At 42.0% G+C, this 18,179-nt stretch overlaps 1 protein-coding gene and 1 pseudogene across 1 annotated transcript; both read right to left on the bottom strand.

Annotated features, from left to right (window-relative positions):
• Positions 1-228: 228 nt before the first annotated feature.
• Positions 229-17,711, bottom strand: LOC125917620 (cytochrome c oxidase assembly factor 7). The gene is made up of 3 exons (XM_049623767.1): positions 17,559-17,711; positions 14,002-14,142; positions 229-1,501 (listed from the first exon to the last, which is right to left on the bottom strand). The coding sequence occupies exons 1-3, from the start codon at positions 17,662-17,664 to the stop codon at positions 1,053-1,055; spliced, it is 696 nt and encodes a 231-aa protein (XP_049479724.1). The 5' UTR covers positions 17,665-17,711; the 3' UTR covers positions 229-1,052.
• On the bottom strand, positions 7,368-9,455 carry LOC125917619 (importin subunit alpha-1-like; annotated as a pseudogene).
• Positions 17,712-18,179: the final 468 nt, after the last annotated feature.

Below are 18,179 nucleotides of genomic sequence, written 5' to 3' on the forward strand. Positions count from 1 at the left end.
CATTGCATGCCTTCCTTGTAGAACAGCTGCAAAACTGGAAGCTCAGAAACAGTAGGTGGTGACAGACCAGTCCTGTTATTGCAGGAAAATGACAAGCGTGCCCCCTAGTGACGGGTTAGGAAGATAATAGAAAAGGCAAAGGTTTACCTTAAAAGAAAAAGCACAACCACCACAAAGAACATCTCTACCCTACCCAGAATCTGGAGAGAAACTAGTAACACAAACTACTAATCAATCACAATAGTTTATTCACAGAGACAGTTAAAAAGATCCAGTTCTGAGGGACAAAATGTGTCACAAAACCTTTGCTTACAAATCCCTAGGTGAAGTTGCCTTGGGAATAATCTGTCCTTCAGCATGATGAGCAATGCCAAGTGAGTGGACTGGGGATGCTAATTTTCAACTGTGGATGCCTCCGCTAAAGCACAGCTTATATTTCATCCTCTTTGGCAATCCTGAAGCATAATGACCTTTAACTTTTATGCTGCACATCCCTCCCAATCTCTAAGAATTTATTGAAGATCTGACTCTAAAGGCAAAAAGGAAGCCCACACCAATGATTACATAAGTCAGAGGGTGGAAGTCGTGACTATTTAACTGTTCTTAGCTCCTTAAGCCCTCTATTATGTAAGTCAAGACTCTGATTTTCAAGCCCTCCCAACTAAAATAATAATAATGATAATAATAAGGTCTGATTCCTTCAGGCACTGTGGCTGCTGAGTCTTCCTGCTCTTTGTCTCCCCTCTCCACCCCCCGCCCAGTCTCTACTGCTCTCTAGTTTGCTGTTTTTCACAGAGCACAGACTCTGAGACATAAAATCCCATAAATGTGTGTGTCTTCACAGAACACAACAGATGAAAGAATACTGACTGAAATAAACATTTCAGGCTACAACCTAGTAGGTGACACTCTGGGGTAATGGGTCTATGTAACCAGAGCTACTGACATTAAGTCCCAAGTCTTCCTGCTCCAGCAGGTTGACCTTCAAGGGCTATGTAAGACATAGGAGGTGCCAGCCTCAAGCTGTGTGTTACTTAGAAGCATGGGCCACACTACCCAAATGTCAAAGGCTGGACATTTTTCTGCTGTTCTTTGTGCAGCTGCCGGGCCCGGTTTTTTAGCACCTCGGCCTTTGCCTCATCTTTATCTACACCATCCCCCAGCCTGTACATGCGGCTGGCATTGGCACAGGCCCAGACATGGCCCAAGTCACAGGCTTTCATTGAGTATTTACATGCCAGGCCCATGTCCTTGGGAAAGCCAGGGGCACCCTGCAGGAACATGGCACTGAGATTGAAGCAGCTGGAGGCATAGCTGCCCTCACAGGCCCTTGTGTAGTAGTCTCTGGCCTTCTCCAGATCAGGCTGGCCATCTTCATTGACCTGTCCATCATGTGCCAAGAGACCAACGTTGTGACATGCCTCCACAGACTTCCTTCCAGGCTTCTCACACGCCATCAGAAAGCAGCTGGAGGCAGCTTTCAGGTCCTGGGTCAGTCCACCTGGGAGGAAGGAAAGGGAAGAAAAAAATAAAACCAACCAGGGCAGAACCTGCATGTCTCAGGCCAAAGTTAGAGACTAATTCCTGAATAAAGTTCATACATTTTGAGCTAAGGCAGCATGAAAGGAAGGTGGCCTGGTATATAGCACAAAGACCTTCCAGCCTTGGAATCTTTTGTTCAAATGATATCTTATAAGGCAGACCACCCCTAAGGGAGGTGAAAAGTGGGGACTATAAGAACTACCTCATGGGGTTATAGGGAGAACATGTGATCTTATAAGCACTTTGTTAAATGTTCATTAAATGTATATTGAATACATATTATTTGCCAACTACTGTTCTAGGTTCTGGAATAAACAGACACAGTCCCTACCCTTATAATCTAATGAAACAGATATTTAACAACCACACAACCTAATGTATGATTTTAAGTGTGACAAGTATTTGGAAGAAAAGTCCAGGATGCTATGAGAATGTATCATGGCTCTGACCTAGACCAGGTTAAGATCAAGGAAAGTCTCCCCAAAGAAGTGATATTTGAGATGTAATATAATGGGGAAAAAAAGAAGGAAAAAAAAATGGAGTAAGAATTGTTCTAAGCAGGAGGAATAGGATACAAAGAGAAAAAAAACTCATATGTCTAGAACCCAGAAATCGCTAGGGAAAAAAGGCTGTAGAGACAGGTAAGGGTCAGATCACAGGTCTGACGCACCTTATTAAGGATCCTGTACTTTATCTTAGAAATTATGGGAAACTGCTAATGGGTGATTTTAAGCAATGGTGATGACAGGGCTCAATTTTCTCTTTAGTTTTTAGATTTTTCTTTTTAATGGAAAATTTCAAATCCCTATGTACTATCACTCATTCTCAAAAAATACAAACACTATCTTTTAACATTATTTTTTAAAGAAATCACTCCAAATCTACCACCTAAAAATAACCATCATTATCATTAAGAGAATACCATTCCAGTTAGCTTTGTAGTATATATTCAGATTACATGCTGGCTGGCTGAATGGACAGCTAGATAGATGTACTTTGAAAAACTGGATTGTATATGCTAATTTTATTTTTTAAAGTTTGTTTGTTTGTTTGTTTGTTTGTTTATTTATTTCACATGTGTGAGAGCAGAGGAGGGGCAGAGAGAGACAGAATCCCAAGCAGGCTTCATGCTATCAGCGCAGAACCTGATGTAGGGCTCAATCACACGAACCATGAGATCATGACCTGAGTTGAAATCAAGAGTCTGATGCTTAACCAACTGAGCCACCCAGGTGCCCCTTAACTAAATCTAAGAAGTACTAACTCACAACTATAATAGGTGAGGAGACTGGTGTCTCACATTTCCTTCCATCTTTCCTCCCCCTCCCTCTACTTTTTGTTACTTCTCTATTATTTTAATTTAGGAAGACAGCATAGCACAGTGGTTAACAGAAGCCTGGACTCTGTAGCCAGAAAACCTAGGCTCCAGTCCTGGCTCCATTTCTTGCTGGCTGTGTGACTTTAGGCAAGTTACTTAACCTCTATAAGCCTCCATTTTCCTCACCTGTAACATAAGGAAAACAGTACCTACTTCATATGTTAGAAGCTTAAATGCATTTTTACAAAGAGCCTGGCACATAATAAGTGTCCGGGAAACATTGTGGTGTTTCTATGCTCTAAAGGTTTATATTATTTACATTCTGTTCAGTAACCTAATAAGCCCAATAGTCATTCTAAATGGATTCCACTCATCACCAGTCTTTTCATTAGAGCTTCTCCATTCCTGAATTGTTTCTTTTGATTAACTTCTTTATTGGTTATCAAATAGATTTTTCCAGAAAAACTCATAGATTCTATTTCCCCTGAGTTCTTTCAGTTCTGAGAGTGTATTTGTGCCACCTTATATTTAAATAGGATATAGGTCTTGCTTTTATACACAGCCTAACAATCTATGCCTTTTACTAGAGTGTTTACTTACACTTAATGCAATTGTTGATTATAGCTGGGTTAAAATCTATAATCTTACTTATTTCCCATTTGTCCCAAATGCTTTTTGTTTTTTCTCCTTTCTTGCATTCTTCGGAATCGTGTATTTCTTTTTTTAAAGATTTTATTTCACTTTTAAGTAATCTTTACATTCAACGTGGAGCTCAAACCCATAACCCTGAGATCAAGAGTCACACTCGGGGTGCCTGGGTGGCTCAGTCGGTTAAGCGTCCGACTTCGGCTCAGGTCATGATCTCGCGGTCCGTGGGTTCGAGCCCCGTGTCGGGCTTTGTGCTGACAGCTCAGAGCCTGGAGCCTGTTTCAGATTCTGTGTCTCCCTCTTTCTCTGACCCTCCCCTGTTCATGCTCTCTATCTGTCTCAAAAATAAATAAATAAATAAATGTTAAAAAAAATTTTTTTTTTTAAATAAAGAGTCACACTCTCCACTAACCCAGCCAGCCAGGTGCCTTGAATTGTGTATTTCTTTGAATTTTTTTTAATGTTTATTCATTTTTTGAGAGAGAGAGAGAGAGAGAGAGAGAGAGAGAGAATGAGTGGGGGCAGGACAGAGAGAGAGGGAGACACAGAATATGAAGCAGGCTCCAGCCTCTGAGCTATCAGCACAGTTTGATGCGGGGCTCAAACCCACGAACCATGAGATCATGACCTGAGCTGAAGTTGAATGCTTAGCCAGCTGAGCCTTGAATTGTGTATTTCTAATAATCCATGTCATTCTTATCACTGGTTTTTTAGTTATACTTCCTTCTTCAGTGACTTATCTAGTGAACATATAACATTAATTTATCACAATCTACCACAAATATTATACCACTTCACATATAATGTAAGAATCTTAAAATACATTTTTATTCATTTACCACAGTTCCATCCTTTGTATTATTGCTATTATGTCTTACTTCTACGTATACTTTTTAATTTTACTTCTATATATAAACCTCACAATACACTGCAATTATTTTTGCTTTAAACAGTCTTTTAGAGATATTAAGAATGAGGAAAAAAGTCTCATATCTGCATACATATTCTAATGTGCTTTATTCTTATGTATGGATCTTAGTTTCCATCTGTTATCATTTGCTTTCAATCCAAACAACTTTAACATTTTTTGTGGTGCAGGTCTGCTAATGATTCATTCCATGAGCTTTTGTCTATCTGAAAATGAATTTATTTCATCTTCATTTTTATTTTTTTTAATGTTTATTTATTTTGAGAAAGAGTACATGTGCAAGAGTGGGGGAGGGGCAGAGACAGAGAGAGGGAGAGAGAGAATCCCAAGCAGGCTCCATGATGTCAGTGCAGAGCCGGACATGGGCTCGATCTCATGAACCATGAGATTATGACCTGAGCTGAAATCAAGAGTTGGACGCTTAACCGGCTGAACCACCAGCTGCCCCCATCTTCATTTTTAAAGACATTTTTGCTAAAGTAGAATTCATTTGGATAGTTTTTTCTTTCAGCCCTTAAAGATGTTTTGTCTTCTGGCTTATGTTGCTTCTGATGAAAAGTCAGGAGTTGTTCTCACCACTATTCCCTTCAAAGTCTTTCTCTGATTGCCTTTTTTTTTTTTTAATTTTTAAAAATTAAAAAAAAATTTTTTTTTTATAGAGTCCACATGGGGAGACAAGCAGGGGAGAGGCAGAGAGAGAGAGGGGGGCAGAGAGAGAGAGAGAGAGAGTTCCCAACACGTGGCTTGATCCCATGACCCATCATGGCCTGAGCTGAAATCAAGAGTTGGACACCCAACTGACTGAGCCACCCGGGTGCCCTTGTCTGATGGCTTTTAAGATTTTCTCTTTATCTTCGTTTTTCACCAAATTGGTAATAATGTGTCTAGGTATAATTTCATTGGTTATCCTGCTTGGGTTCAGTGAATGCCATGGATCAGCAGACTGATACTTTTCATCAAATTTGGAAATTTTTCTGCTGTTATTTCTTCAAATATATACATATTTTGCCCCAATCTCTTTTCTTTCTGGGACTCTGATATACATGTGTTAGGTTGAAGAATACTGACTCCTACAGGTTGAGGCTCTTTTTTTTTTCTCATCACTTCATTTTGGGTAATATCTATAATCCTATATTCAAGTTCACCAATCTTTCAAATTGTCTATTTTGCTATTAAGCCTGTCAAGTAACTTCTCATTTCAAATATTATGTTTTTCTACTGTAGGATTTCATTTGGTTCAAGTGTTAATTTCTCTAATGTGATTTCCTATCTATTCACTCATTATGCCATATTTTATTTTAACTTTTAAAAATCTTTGTTACACCTGTTTTAAATTTTTTTTTAATGTTTATTTATTTTTGAGACAGAGACAGAGCATGAACGGGGGAGAGTCAGAGAGAGAGGGAGACACAGAATCCGAAGCAGGCTCCAGGCTCTGAGCTGTCAGCACAGAGCCCGATGTGGGGCTCGAACTCATGGACCGTGAGATCATGACCTGAGCCGAAGTTGGACGCTTAACCGACTGAGCCACCCAGGTGCCCCTATTACACCTGTTTTAAAATATTTAACTGTTAATTCCAACATCTCTGTCATATCTAGGTGTTTCTGTTGACTGCTTTTTTTCTGTTTAGCAATTTCTTATTTTATGCTAAACACTGTACATGATACTTTGTTCAATCTGGATTTTGCTATATTCCTTTGAAGGTTGTTGAACTTTTGTTCTGGTAGCCAAAATCCCTATGGCACTTGTTTTTAAGTTTTGTTAGAGCAGATTATAGAACAGTCTTGCTACTAGGGCAATCTCAGTTGAATGTAGTGTTCAATGTCTCTCCACTCGGGCTGGTTGGAATTCAAACCACTCCCATTACTGTGAAACCTCTGGAACCTCTTCTCAGTTCACAGCTCCCCAGTAGCTTTTCAATGAAGGTCTCTCAGTCTCCCTCTATGCATGTGCTGCTTAACATTAGGCCAAAGACTTAAAAGTACTCCTATATGGATTTCTGGAGTACCTTCTCAATATAGCTTCTTTCTTCTCTAGCATTCTGTCCCTCAAATTCCAACTGCTTTATTCACCAGAAATTCTGACTTCTGCCTCATCAGTTCAGCAAAATTGTCATGCTCTCTTTGGCTTCCATCTCTGTGATAGTCTGGAAAGAACTTCCAGGCAGAAAAAGTAACCATGGACGGGGCTCACATTTTATGTTTCCCTTTTCTTGAGGATCACAGCACTACACTGCCTGTTTTTCATATATTTTATCCAATGTATGGTTTATATTCTTTTTTTTTCTTTTTAACTAAAGAAAAAGGTGGAATTTAATCTTCATTTACAGGATACTGCAAGATACGAAATTCCACACAGAAATAAGAAACCTATTGAGAAGAGAAGCTTCAGACAGTATACATAACTTGGAACTGTTCAAGTATAACTGTAGTGTAAAAAATGCTATAATAGCAAACCACACTTAAAAAGAATTCTTCGGGGGGGCACTTGGGTGGCTCAGTCGGTTAAGCGTCCGACTTCGGCTCAGGTCTTGATCTCACAGTTCGTGGGTTCGAGCCCCGCATCAGGCTCTGTGCTGACAGCTCAGAGCCTGGAGCCTGTTTCAGATTCTGTGTCTCCCTCTCTTTGCCCCTCCCCCACTTGCGCTCTGTCTCCCTCGGTCTAAAAAATAAATAAACATTTAAAAAATTAAAAAAAAAAAAAAAAAGAACTCTTGGGGGGCACCTGGGTGGCTCAGTTGGTTAAACATGTGACTGTTGATTTCAGCTCAGGTCATGTTCTCACGATTGTGAGATCTTGCTCCATGTTGGGATCCACACTGAGCAAGGAGTCTGCTTAAGATTCTCTCTTTCTCTCTACTTCTTTTAAATTTTTTTTTTTTAATGTTTATTTATTTTTGAGAGAGAGAGACAGAGTGTGAGCAGGGGAAGGGCAGAGAGAGAGGGAGACACAGAATCTGAAGCAGGCTCCAGGCTCCGAGCTTCCAGCACAGAGCCCGATGTGGGGCTCGAACCCACAAACTGAGAGATCATGACTTGAGCCGAAGTCGGATGCGTAACTGACTGAGCCACCTAGGCACTCGCTCTCTCTCTATTTCTGCTCCTCTCCCAAGCTTGTATTCTCTCTTTCTCTAACATAAAAATAAAGTAAAATTAAAAAATTAAAAAGAGTTTTTGGGGCACCTGGGTGGCTCAGTCAGTTCAGCAGCCAACTCTGGAATTTGGCTCAGGTCGTGATCCCAGGGTCATGGGATTGAGCCCTGCATCAGGCTCTGCACTGAGCATGGAGCCTGCTTGGGATTCTCTTTCCCTCTCTCTCTCTCTCTTCCTCTTCCCCACTTATGTGAGAGCACTCTCTCTCTTTAAAATAAAATAAAAAGTAAAAATAAATAAAAAATAAAAAGACTTCTTAGTAGAGAAACAGTAAAACAAATGTATAGCAAACATAGTACACAACAAACAACTTTCTGCCTCAGCTGTACAATCTAAAAGTTAAAGGTTCCAGATCTGCAATCCTGAAGTGAGAATGTATAGCATTTGGAGGTAATTTCTGGCACATTTTTTTCCCCTCTTCTTCTACAGAGAAATACTTCTCAGTTGAGTGCAATGAAGCTTTGTATAAAACTCATGGTTTTGTGGAGCTTCAATTTTGTCCAAACCTCCACTTTGGTCAATCATTATGCTAAGTTTCTCAGTTTCACCTAGTTTCTTAGCAGCCTGAAAGATATTTGAAATAGTGTTCAGAATAACCCCAGCATCTTCCACAGTTAAGAGGTTCATCAGTGGTTCTATTATACCACAATGAATAAGATTTATAATCTATTCAACTGGCCCACCAGTTGAATAGTTGGTCACAGCCCATACAGCTTCCTTTTGTGTTTTAAAGTTTTCCTTAGAATGCCAGTGAGAAATGGGATTAACCCACGATTCGCAACTTGCTGTGTCTGGTGCCAGCAACCAGCTGTGATGTTTCACACTGTCCACACTGCTTCCTTCTGAGTATTAGTTTTGGGGCTCATTACCAGGCTGGGGAAGATGGCAAGTGCTCCCACTTCTATTACAACATGAGTCGGTTCATCTGTCCCAGTGACAATACTTCCTATGGCTCTTAGCACAGAAGTCACAATTGACAATTTAGGAGCTCTTAGAAGCATTACAAGTTGGGGCACAACTCCCCTTTCAACAACCACTTTTATCTGCTCATTTGGACCACCAGTCTGGTAAGAAATGGTCCAGCAGGTATCTGCCAATACTTCTGGATCACCATAATGCAGGAGAAGAACTAAAATAGGAAGAAGTTGCTTAACAGCATCTACAGGAGCACAGGATCCTTTTTGTAACAAAAATTTGGAAGCGTCCAGATAAGATTACCTAAGTAACCACATGCTACAGATGACATATCAGAAACTGCAAGAAGGGCCAACAGTGGGTCAAATGTACCATACTTGAAAACCAAATCTCAGAAAACTGAACTATCGCGTACAATGTTTCCTAGAGCTCATACAGCTTGTTCACTGATGCGAGCATGGGAAGATGTCAATGGAGAAATGAATGCTGGGACAGCACCTCTATCTACCACAGCCTTGGTCTGTTCTGATATTCTAGAAGCAATGTTAGTGAGAGCTCAAGCAGATTCAACTGAATGGGACTACAAACAATTCTGTCCAAAAAGGACACAAATTTTGGAATGAAACCAAGCCAGATGATGTTCTCTATGGGGGCTGCTTTTCCCCAGAAAGCAGTTTCTTAGCAGCTTGAGTAGCCTGGAGGTGGCTTTCCAAATTGTTGCTATTTATGCTTTTGACAATGCTATTAACAGATCAACTTACACTGCCCTGGTTGTTGTGGAGAAGTAGATTTATTAGGAAATTAGCTTACGTTTCTCCTTTTCAGCATCTAGTCTTCCTTCTTAGCTTTCCTCAGGTCCACATTAACTTCTACTTGACACCACCTCATTTTTATACTGTCTTTCCCCTTGTTCTTGAATCTGTTAAGGTGGGCAGCTGGTGAACTGCAGTGTCATTGGAAGACTGGGTTGTGACACAGAGGGAGAAAGCCACAAAGGCCGACTCAGGCTTCCACAGAAAGCACAGGCTATGGGTTGGCTGCCCTCAAAAACATCCACCACAGCCCAGCCCAAGACAGTGTCCATGGTTTATATTTTTACAAGTTCATTTTAGGGGTGCCTGGGTGGCTCAGTTGGTTAAATGTCATACGCTTGATTTCGGCTCAGGTCATGATCTCACAGTCGTGAGATGAAGCCCCACTTCGGGCTCCATGCTGAGTGTGGAGCCTGCTTGTTTGGGATTCTCTCTCTCCCTCTCTTTCTCTGCTCCTCCCCTGCTCATGCTATCATAAAATAAACTTTTTTTTTAAAGTTCATTTTAGTTCCTTACGGAAAGAGGATTAGAGACCTGCATTAATCTCCTAACTGTAATTCAAGCAGGAGAGGAAGGTAGCTTGGATAAGAATGATGCAGGAGAGGGAGAGAGGGCAGATTTGAGACATATTTTGGAGATAAACTGGCTATTAGCTACTACTAGAGAGAGATCCACTTGCTAAGGTGGAAGATAATGGGCATAATAAATTGGGGTGAGAAAAAACAATTAAGAATTCCGTATCTGATTTAAGTTTAAAAAATCTTTTTTTCAATGTTTATTTTTGAGAGAAAAAGAGAGACAGAGTGCAAGCGGGGGAGAGGCAGAGAGAGAGCGAGACACAGAATCCGAAGCAGGCTCCAGGCTCTGAGCTGTCCACACAGAGCCTGACACAGGGCTTGAACTCACAAGCTGTGAGATCATGACCTGAGCCAAAGTCAGACCCTTAACCAACTGAGCCACCCAGGTGCCCCTGATTTGTTAAGTTTGACATGCCTATGATAATTCTAAGGAGAAAGGTCTAATAAAAAATCAGGTACGTGTGGTCTGAAGCTCACAAAAGCAATCTAGATTAGAGATAAAAGATCTGTTTGCGGGGTGCCTGGGTGCTCAGTCAGTTGAGCATCAGACTCAATTTCAGCTCAGATCATGATCCCAAGGTCATGGGATTGAGCCCCACATCAGGCTCTGCACTGACTGTGGAGCCTGCTTAAGATTTGCTCTCTCTCTTCCTCTGCCCCTCTCCCCAACTCATGCTCTCTCATAAATAAATACATAAATACATAAATAAATAAATTTTTTAGATAAAAAAGATTCATTTGCAATTGTCATCAACTTATCTGAGCTTTCATGTCCTCCTCTAAAGCAATCCCACTTTTTAGAAGAGGAAATTGAAGACTCTTAAACAGAAGGGAAACAAAAGTCATCTATTGTTACCACCACCTAGAGACCATCATTACTTAATTTTTGGTGTATTTCTTCCTAGCACTATGTAGTTTTTTATGTAGTTTGCCCCTTTTTTTTTTTTTCTTTTTAAGTAATCTCTGTGCCCAACATGGGGCTCAAACTCACAACCCTAAGATCAAGAGTCCCACGCTCTACTGACTGAGCCAGCCAGGCGCCCCAATTTGGTTTTTTTACATTTGTAATCATGAACCTTCTTCGCGCCCCATTAGAAACCCTTCTTAATATCTGTTTTATTGGTTGCATAATATTTCCTCAAAGACATATGTGTCAGAGTTAACTTCTACTTCTTTTCATAGGACACATGGATTGTTTCACAAGAATAGTTCAAAGTTGATTTCCTATATGAAAATATTTGGCCAACGTATTTCTTGGATGTGCACACTCTAAGTGTGCAATCCAGAGTAACTTCTGCAGCACAACCAGACCTGTTCACGTTGATAAAACGTTTTACAATTTAACAAAGCAGTCACATCTATTCTCATTTGATGCTCAGAAAAATCCTATGAAGAAGGTATGAGTGGACCTTCTTACTCTAATTTTGTCAACGAAGAAATTGCTACTCAGAGAAAGAAAATGCCTTGCCAGATGCTACACTGTCTAAAAGTGGGTTCTTTGGCCTCCCACTCTTTCCCTTGCCCCAAGCTATCCTTGGTAAAAGAGTTATTAACCTGTCTGTGTCAAGAAAGGACACGGGGTGATTTTTTAGCAAAAAGCAAAAGCAAAGCAAAAAGCAAAAAGCAAAAAGCAAAAGCAAAAGCAAAAGCAAAAAGACTGGAAAATTCTTTGGCTCAGAACTAGGCAGGGGGAGTCAACAGTTTTGGCTTTTAAACATGGCAGGGCCCAAGGTCTGCTAAACAGCAATCCAAAATGGCTTGAGTAGCAAAGATCAGCTAACAGGATCTTCCATGACCACTGTGGTTTGAACATCCAGAGAAATTTAACAGGATTAAGTACTGATCTCTAAACACTCTGTGTTCTTTCACACCCACACACCTTCTCTTTGCCTGAGATAACTCTTATTACCACCTCCACCAAACAAACCACACTCTGTCCTTCAAGGACCAGTTTGAATGCTGCCTCTTCTGCGACAGCACCCCCTGTGTCAACACTGAACACACACTCCCAGCACTGACCCTCTATGGTATTTTACATATCTCTCTGAAGATGCTTCTCAAGCTCTCCCAGGTGTAACAGGTATTAGAGTCCTTCTTCCCTCCCTCTACTGGTCCATACTTAATTCATTCTCTCACTAAAGATAGTAAAAGTGTGCTCAATAAAGTAACATCTAAAAGAAAAAAAATGTCAATATACAATCATTAATCACATCAATTTGTCTAATAAGAGAACAATTTCAGGGCCTCTTTTGTTTTCTCTAATTCAATAAGAAATTCAAAGTCCTTGTGAAAAATATAGTAAAAAACGGTAAAAAGATTACTTAACATTAAAGGGGGTGGGAGAAAATGCCTGGCTGGCTCAGTTGGTAGAGCATGTAACCCTTAATCTCAGGGTTTTGAGTTTGAGCCTCATGTTGGGTGTGGAGATTACTTAAATCGAGTGAACGTCCAACCTCAGCTCAGGTCATGATCTTGCAGTTCATGAGTTTGAGCCCCACATCAAGCTTGCTGCTGTCAGCCTGTCAGCACAGAACCCCCTTCGGATCCTCTGTCTCCCTCTCTCTGTTCCTCCCCCATTTGCACTCTCTCAAAAATAAATAAACATTAAAAAAAGAAACATTATTTTTTAATGGGCTAATTAACATTCCATCCAATGGAGGTAACATTATTTATTTAACTAAGCTGCTACTGTTGGCACACAGGTTTTAGGGTTTTTTTTTAAATCATTATTTTAATGAAATTGTGTATTACCTGTAAACTGTAAGTTAATGAAAATAAAATTTTGCCAGATAAATAATACTAGGGTATCTTTTCACATAACTTTTACTTGCATTTCCAGTTATTTCCTTAGGAAGGACACTAGGAGAATTATTAGGTCAAAAAAATGCCTCTCTGCTCCATCAAGGGAAGCTGATATTCCTGCTGATGCTAAACTTTCTTCAAAATAGTGACTACCACAGGCCCCACATCCCATGTGAAAGCAGAAATAGTTCACACAACTCCAGAGAATTAAAAAGACACCCTCTTCATCAAACTTTCACTGAATATCTTTCTAACCAGGCTTGGCTGGGCCCTGGGAGCAAGAGATCAATGAATCATACAATCCTCAAAAAAACAGTTGCCTGTCAAAGGTCATATTCTCTATTTGTGATGTTTTTAAAATATGCCCATAAATTCTTTGCTATTCTTTCCTTCAAAAGCCTGGATGTTAGTTCTCTCCTATTAGTGTGGACTGGACTGATTCACTTCTAACAGAATGTGATAGAAATGAAAAACATGTGACCTCCAAGGGTAGGTCATAAAAGACACCGTGGATTCCATCCCACTCTCTTTTGGATCACTCACTATGGAGGAAAGCAAGATGCCATGTCAAAATGACACCTAAGCAGCCCACAGACAGATCCCTGTCACAAAGAATGGAGGTCTCCTGATAAGAGCTAGAAAGGAACAGAAAGCTTTCCTAACAGCCATGTGAGTGAGCCATCTTAGAACTGAAAACTCTAGCTCCAGTCAAGCCTTCAAATGACTCTACCCCCAGCTCCCTGGCTAATGTCTTAACTGCAACCTCATTAGAGATCCTGAGGCATATAGCTAAGCAGATCCCAAATTCCTGACCTATAGAAACCATGTGAAATAATAACTTTGTTGGAATAATTTCTTATTTAGCAATAGATAATTTAAACACTACTCACTACTATAGTGATAACTGCAATTAGGGAATTAGGAGAAAAGACAGATGGCAGAGAATTAATAATTGGTCCCTTCCTCTGTGGCAGGCACATGCTGATGTCTTTACCTGCATTATCTTATTATACTTAATATTACTTAATAGCAAGTACTATTTTTTCTCCATTTTACAGGTGATATAACTGAGGCAGAGTTAGAGTGAATGGGTCAAGGTCCCACTTCTTGCTAATAATATTCCCTAAGGTCTGCCTAACTTGAAAGGCTATGTTCTTCCCCCTTGAACTCTCTCCAAATCTTCCCACAATGTGCTTGCCCACAGCCTGGCCAGTGAGGACCCTGAGGTCCTGAGCATGAGGCTCAGGATGTCATGCCAGTACTACCATCAATGACAATGACCAAAGAAAGCAGGCACCACCTTACCTTTTCCGGTCACATAATAAGCCCCCAGTTTATAGCAGCTATCACTGTGTTTGTTCTCTTCACAGTTGAACTTCAATACCTTGGCAGCCTCCTCAAAATTCTTCTGGATCCCTTCCAAATAGTCCACCAACCGATAGCATCCTGTGAGGAGAAGGCAAGAGCTGTTCTTCATGTCAGGGGTTGCTGCTCAGCAGTGGGGAGGGCTGAGGTGTGGCAGGCCAGAATGTGTCTTTTATTGAGGACCAGCTTCTTTCTGTCCTCCTGAGGTGTAGCAAGGTGACCTCACCACAAAGAATGCAGGGGGTGCTCAGCCATCCTACAATTGGCATTGTCTGTCCTTAGCCAGGGCTGAGCAATGTACAGTCTGGGGAGACAGTGGCCACTATTCTGGCTCCACCAGTCACCAGCCATTCTGGTGGAGCCCTCCTGCTCCCTGTTAGCCAGGGCCAAAGATCCACTGCCTTTCATGACTGAAACTTTGCTACCTTTGGAACTTCCCGGGAAGTTCAGCAATAAAACACTGAAAACCAAAAGGGTCCGTGGGCTAGTCTTTGTAGTAGCAAGAAAGTGGTGTTTCCCTGACTATATTCCTCAGCCAGGCTGAGAATGAGAAGCCCAAAGACTGAGTAGAAATGGTAGCTACTAAAGAAGTTGGAAACAGACTCTCCCTTTTTAGCAGTCTCTAATCCCAGTGAGTATCTTCTTAACATCTCTCCCCCCGTCCCTTCTTCATTCCAAATGACACTCATGTCATTAATTTTCCTTCAACAAATATTTGAGCTTCTATGTGCGACCATGTACCACACACTGTTATAGATGGTGGGAATACAGTCACTTCCCCTCCTAAAAATTACATTCTAGAGGAGGGAAAAAAATAAGTAGATAGGTGAGCAAGATGCATTTATATTTTTTAAGACACACTTAAACAGTAACAAATGTTATGTGATTGAAATAAAACAGGGTAAGATAGTTTGTTGTGCAAACTGCCGGAATAGTTACAAGACTGGGCAATCAGGGAGGACCTAGTAAGGACTTTAATGTCTGAGCTGAAATGTGAATAACAAGAATGAACTAATGATTTAAAGACAATAAAACAGGAAGGGGGCAGAAAGTCCCAGGCACAAGAAACAATAAATTAAAAGACCCCAAAGAGGGAATAAGCTTGGTACAAATAAGGTATTATGTGGCTGGATCGAGGAGAAAAGGGGTAGGAAATGAAGAGAGAAAGACAGGGACGAGATAACAGGGCATTGTGGAACACAGGAAGGAGTTACAATTTTATTCCAGGTCAATGGCAAATCACTGGAGGGTTTTAAGAAGGGTAGTGATAGAGGCCCCTGGGTGGCTCAAGTCGGTTGAATGTCCAACTTCGGCTCAGGTCACGATCTCACAGTTCATGGGTTCGAGCCCCACGTCAGGCTCTGTACTGACAGCTCAGAGCCTGGAGCCTGCTATGGATTCTGTCTCCCTCACTCTCTGCCCCTCCCCTACTTGCGCACGTGCACTCTCTCTCTCAAAAATAAATGGATAGTAAAAAAAAATTAAGAAGAGTAGTGATATGATTCAATTTGCATTTTTAAAAGGTTATTCCAGGGGGCACCTGGGTGGCTCAGTCAGTTAAGCATCCGACTTCAGCTTGGGTCATGATCTCATGGTTCGTGAGTTCAAGCCCAGCATCAGACTTGGCGCTGACAGCTGGGAGCCTTGGGCCCTGTTTCGATTCTGTCTCCCTCTCTCTCTGCCCCTCCCCCTGCTCATGCTCTGTCTCTCTCTCAAAAATAAGTAAACATAAATAAATAAATAAATAAATAAATAAATAAATGTATGTCATTCTAGTATGTTTGTATATGCCCAGATGAATATAGAAGAACAAGATGCATGAGGGGGTATACTCCAGTAATGGTGACAACCAACATGTTGTTTTGTTATTTAAAAATCTAATAAGACAGCATTTACTAGAACAAAATGAAATTTTTACTATCAGTTTGAAGGTAGATAACAGATTTTAAGGGAATGAGCATGCAAACAGAGGTTGGAAGGCTATTTTAGTTATCCTGGTAAGAGATCATGATGACTTCAAAAGACAGTAGGTATAGTCACTATTGCCTCCTCTCAGGCTCTACTTCTAAAGTGCTGCAGCCAGTCCTTGTATGCCCACCCTTCCCCATTCCAATGCTTAGTATACTCTCCAGAGTACATTACCATGAACTCTCTCCTCAAAAACATGTACGGCTCTTCATTGCCTAAAAGAATAGTCTAAATGCCTTACCCTGGCATTCAAGGCCTGACACACCTCACTCTTCAATCTTATTTAACTACACTACAGTCTCACTTCAACCTTCCAGAAGACAGCATTCTCTTCTCCCACCCTCTCCTCCATTATCAACAGTTGCCTGCTCCTCCTGACCTCCCCCCAGAAGTCTTTCCCACCAATCCTGCTCCTCAGTGACTCCAACTCCTCTTAGGACACAGGTGAGCCCTCCAAGAACCACCCCGGGTTCTTATTAAGCCATCATACTGCAGAACAACTCTGGTTAGTTGGTTAGCTTCAAGAAATGGCGATATCATATTCTGGAAACCAGACTGCAAGCTATTAGAAGGTAAGACTAGTGGGGTGCCTGGATGGCTCAGTCGGTTAAGCATCCAACTTCAGCTCAGGTCATGATCTTGCGGTTTATCAGTTTGAGCTCCACGTTGGGCTCTGTGCTGACAGCTCAGAGCCTGGAGCCTGCTTCAGATTCTGTGTCTCCCTCTCTCTCTGCCCCTTCCCTGCTTGTACTCTGTCTCTCTCTCTCTCAAAAATAAACATGAAAAAATATTAAAAAAAAAAAAGAAGGTAAGACTAGTGTCATTTTTTCCCCCTTTATAAACCACTCACCTGGTGGGTGAGCCCACACCAGGCTGCTCTCTGGGTGACCTCTTTTGGACACCAATATCCACCCACACACTCAAGTCAACTCAATGTTCCCAGAACACAAGGGGCACATTCATGCTTCAGGGCCTTTTCCTCACTAGGTGTTACCTCTCCCTAGCATTGATTTCACAGACCTTCAAGGCTTAGTTCAAATATAACTTTCTCAATGACTACCTTTGACCCTTAATTCAAAATTGCCCTCCTCAACTCCCTATACGTCAGCCCTTTTTCCCATTGCACTAATGACTAGATTCTACCACACGATTTCATGTATTTCCTTACGTTTATTGTCCAATTCCCTCCACTAGAATGTAAGCTCCAGAAGGACAGGGAATTTTATCTGTTCATTGATGTATCCCCATCGCTCTACCCCCAGCACCCAAGCACTTCTCTTCGTACCCGCCCCGGCCTCCAGGCTCTGTCCCTCCTAGTATGCCGCCGCTGCGATCCCCGCAGGTCCTCGAGAAACCCAACCCGTTCCTCCCCAACACACACAACGTCGTTATCGTCCCATCGCGTCCCAACGAGTCCCCGGCCGGAGACCCCTTCCAGACCTCTTCCAGAGGTTGCTAGTGACCCGTCTAGCCCCCTCCCCTCCCCCATGCGTCCCCACGTGTCCCCAGGCTGCGCCGGAGGCGCTCACCGTTCGGGTCCTTCTCGCGGTAGCACTGGTAGTTGCACTCCACCTCCATGTTTTCCAGAAAGGACTTCACCTGCTCCTCGTCCTGGAAGTCCACCACGCCCGCCATGGCCCCTGCTCACTCAGCCGACTTTAGCCGGCCGCTCCTCCCCTGGTGGTTCTGCACACCCGCCCCGCGGTCACGTGAGCCAGCGGAGGGGCGGGCCTGGGGGCGGGCAGCGGAGGTCTGCGCTCACCCGTATCCCGGAAGGGGGGGCGCAGTGAACCTAAATCCTTGAGCTATTGAGGCCTCGAGCTGTTTGGCTGACACGTCTCTTGCTATGTTCACTCCTTTCCTAAAACTGGTGACGATCTTTGTGCAACACTTTTTTCTGAGCCGGCTTTGTGCCCTAATGATTTTCTGCCTGCAGTTATTTATTTCTTCATTCATTCATTCGTTTGTTCGAGGATCTCCAAGTGCCTACTGTGTGCCTCACCCAGGGCTTGGTTCCAGTAATACAACAGCTAGGAAGTATGGTCCCTGCCTTTAAAGAGCTTCCAGTTTAGTGGGAAGACATTTGTTGATTCTGTTCAGCAAGCATTTTGAGCATCTACTATGTGTTAGGTATAGCTGCACAAACCAAT

The sequence above is a fragment of the Panthera uncia genome, unplaced genomic scaffold (assembly GCF_023721935.1).
Source record: "Panthera uncia isolate 11264 unplaced genomic scaffold, Puncia_PCG_1.0 HiC_scaffold_210, whole genome shotgun sequence".
Lineage (NCBI taxonomy): Eukaryota > Metazoa > Chordata > Mammalia > Carnivora > Felidae > Panthera > Panthera uncia.

Coding starts and splice junctions, on each gene's coding strand:
- LOC125917620 (XM_049623767.1), bottom strand. CDS start 17,664: ATGGCGGGCGTGGTGGACTTCCAGGACGAGGAGCAGGTGAAGTCCTTT. Junction 14,143..17,558: donor CCGCGAGAAGGACCCGAACG/GTGAGCGCCTCC, acceptor TTCTCCTCACAG/GATGCTATCGGTTGGTGGAC. Junction 1,502..14,001: donor TTATTATGTGACCGGAAAAG/GTAAGGTGGTGC, acceptor CCTTCCTCCCAG/GTGGACTGACCCAGGACCTG.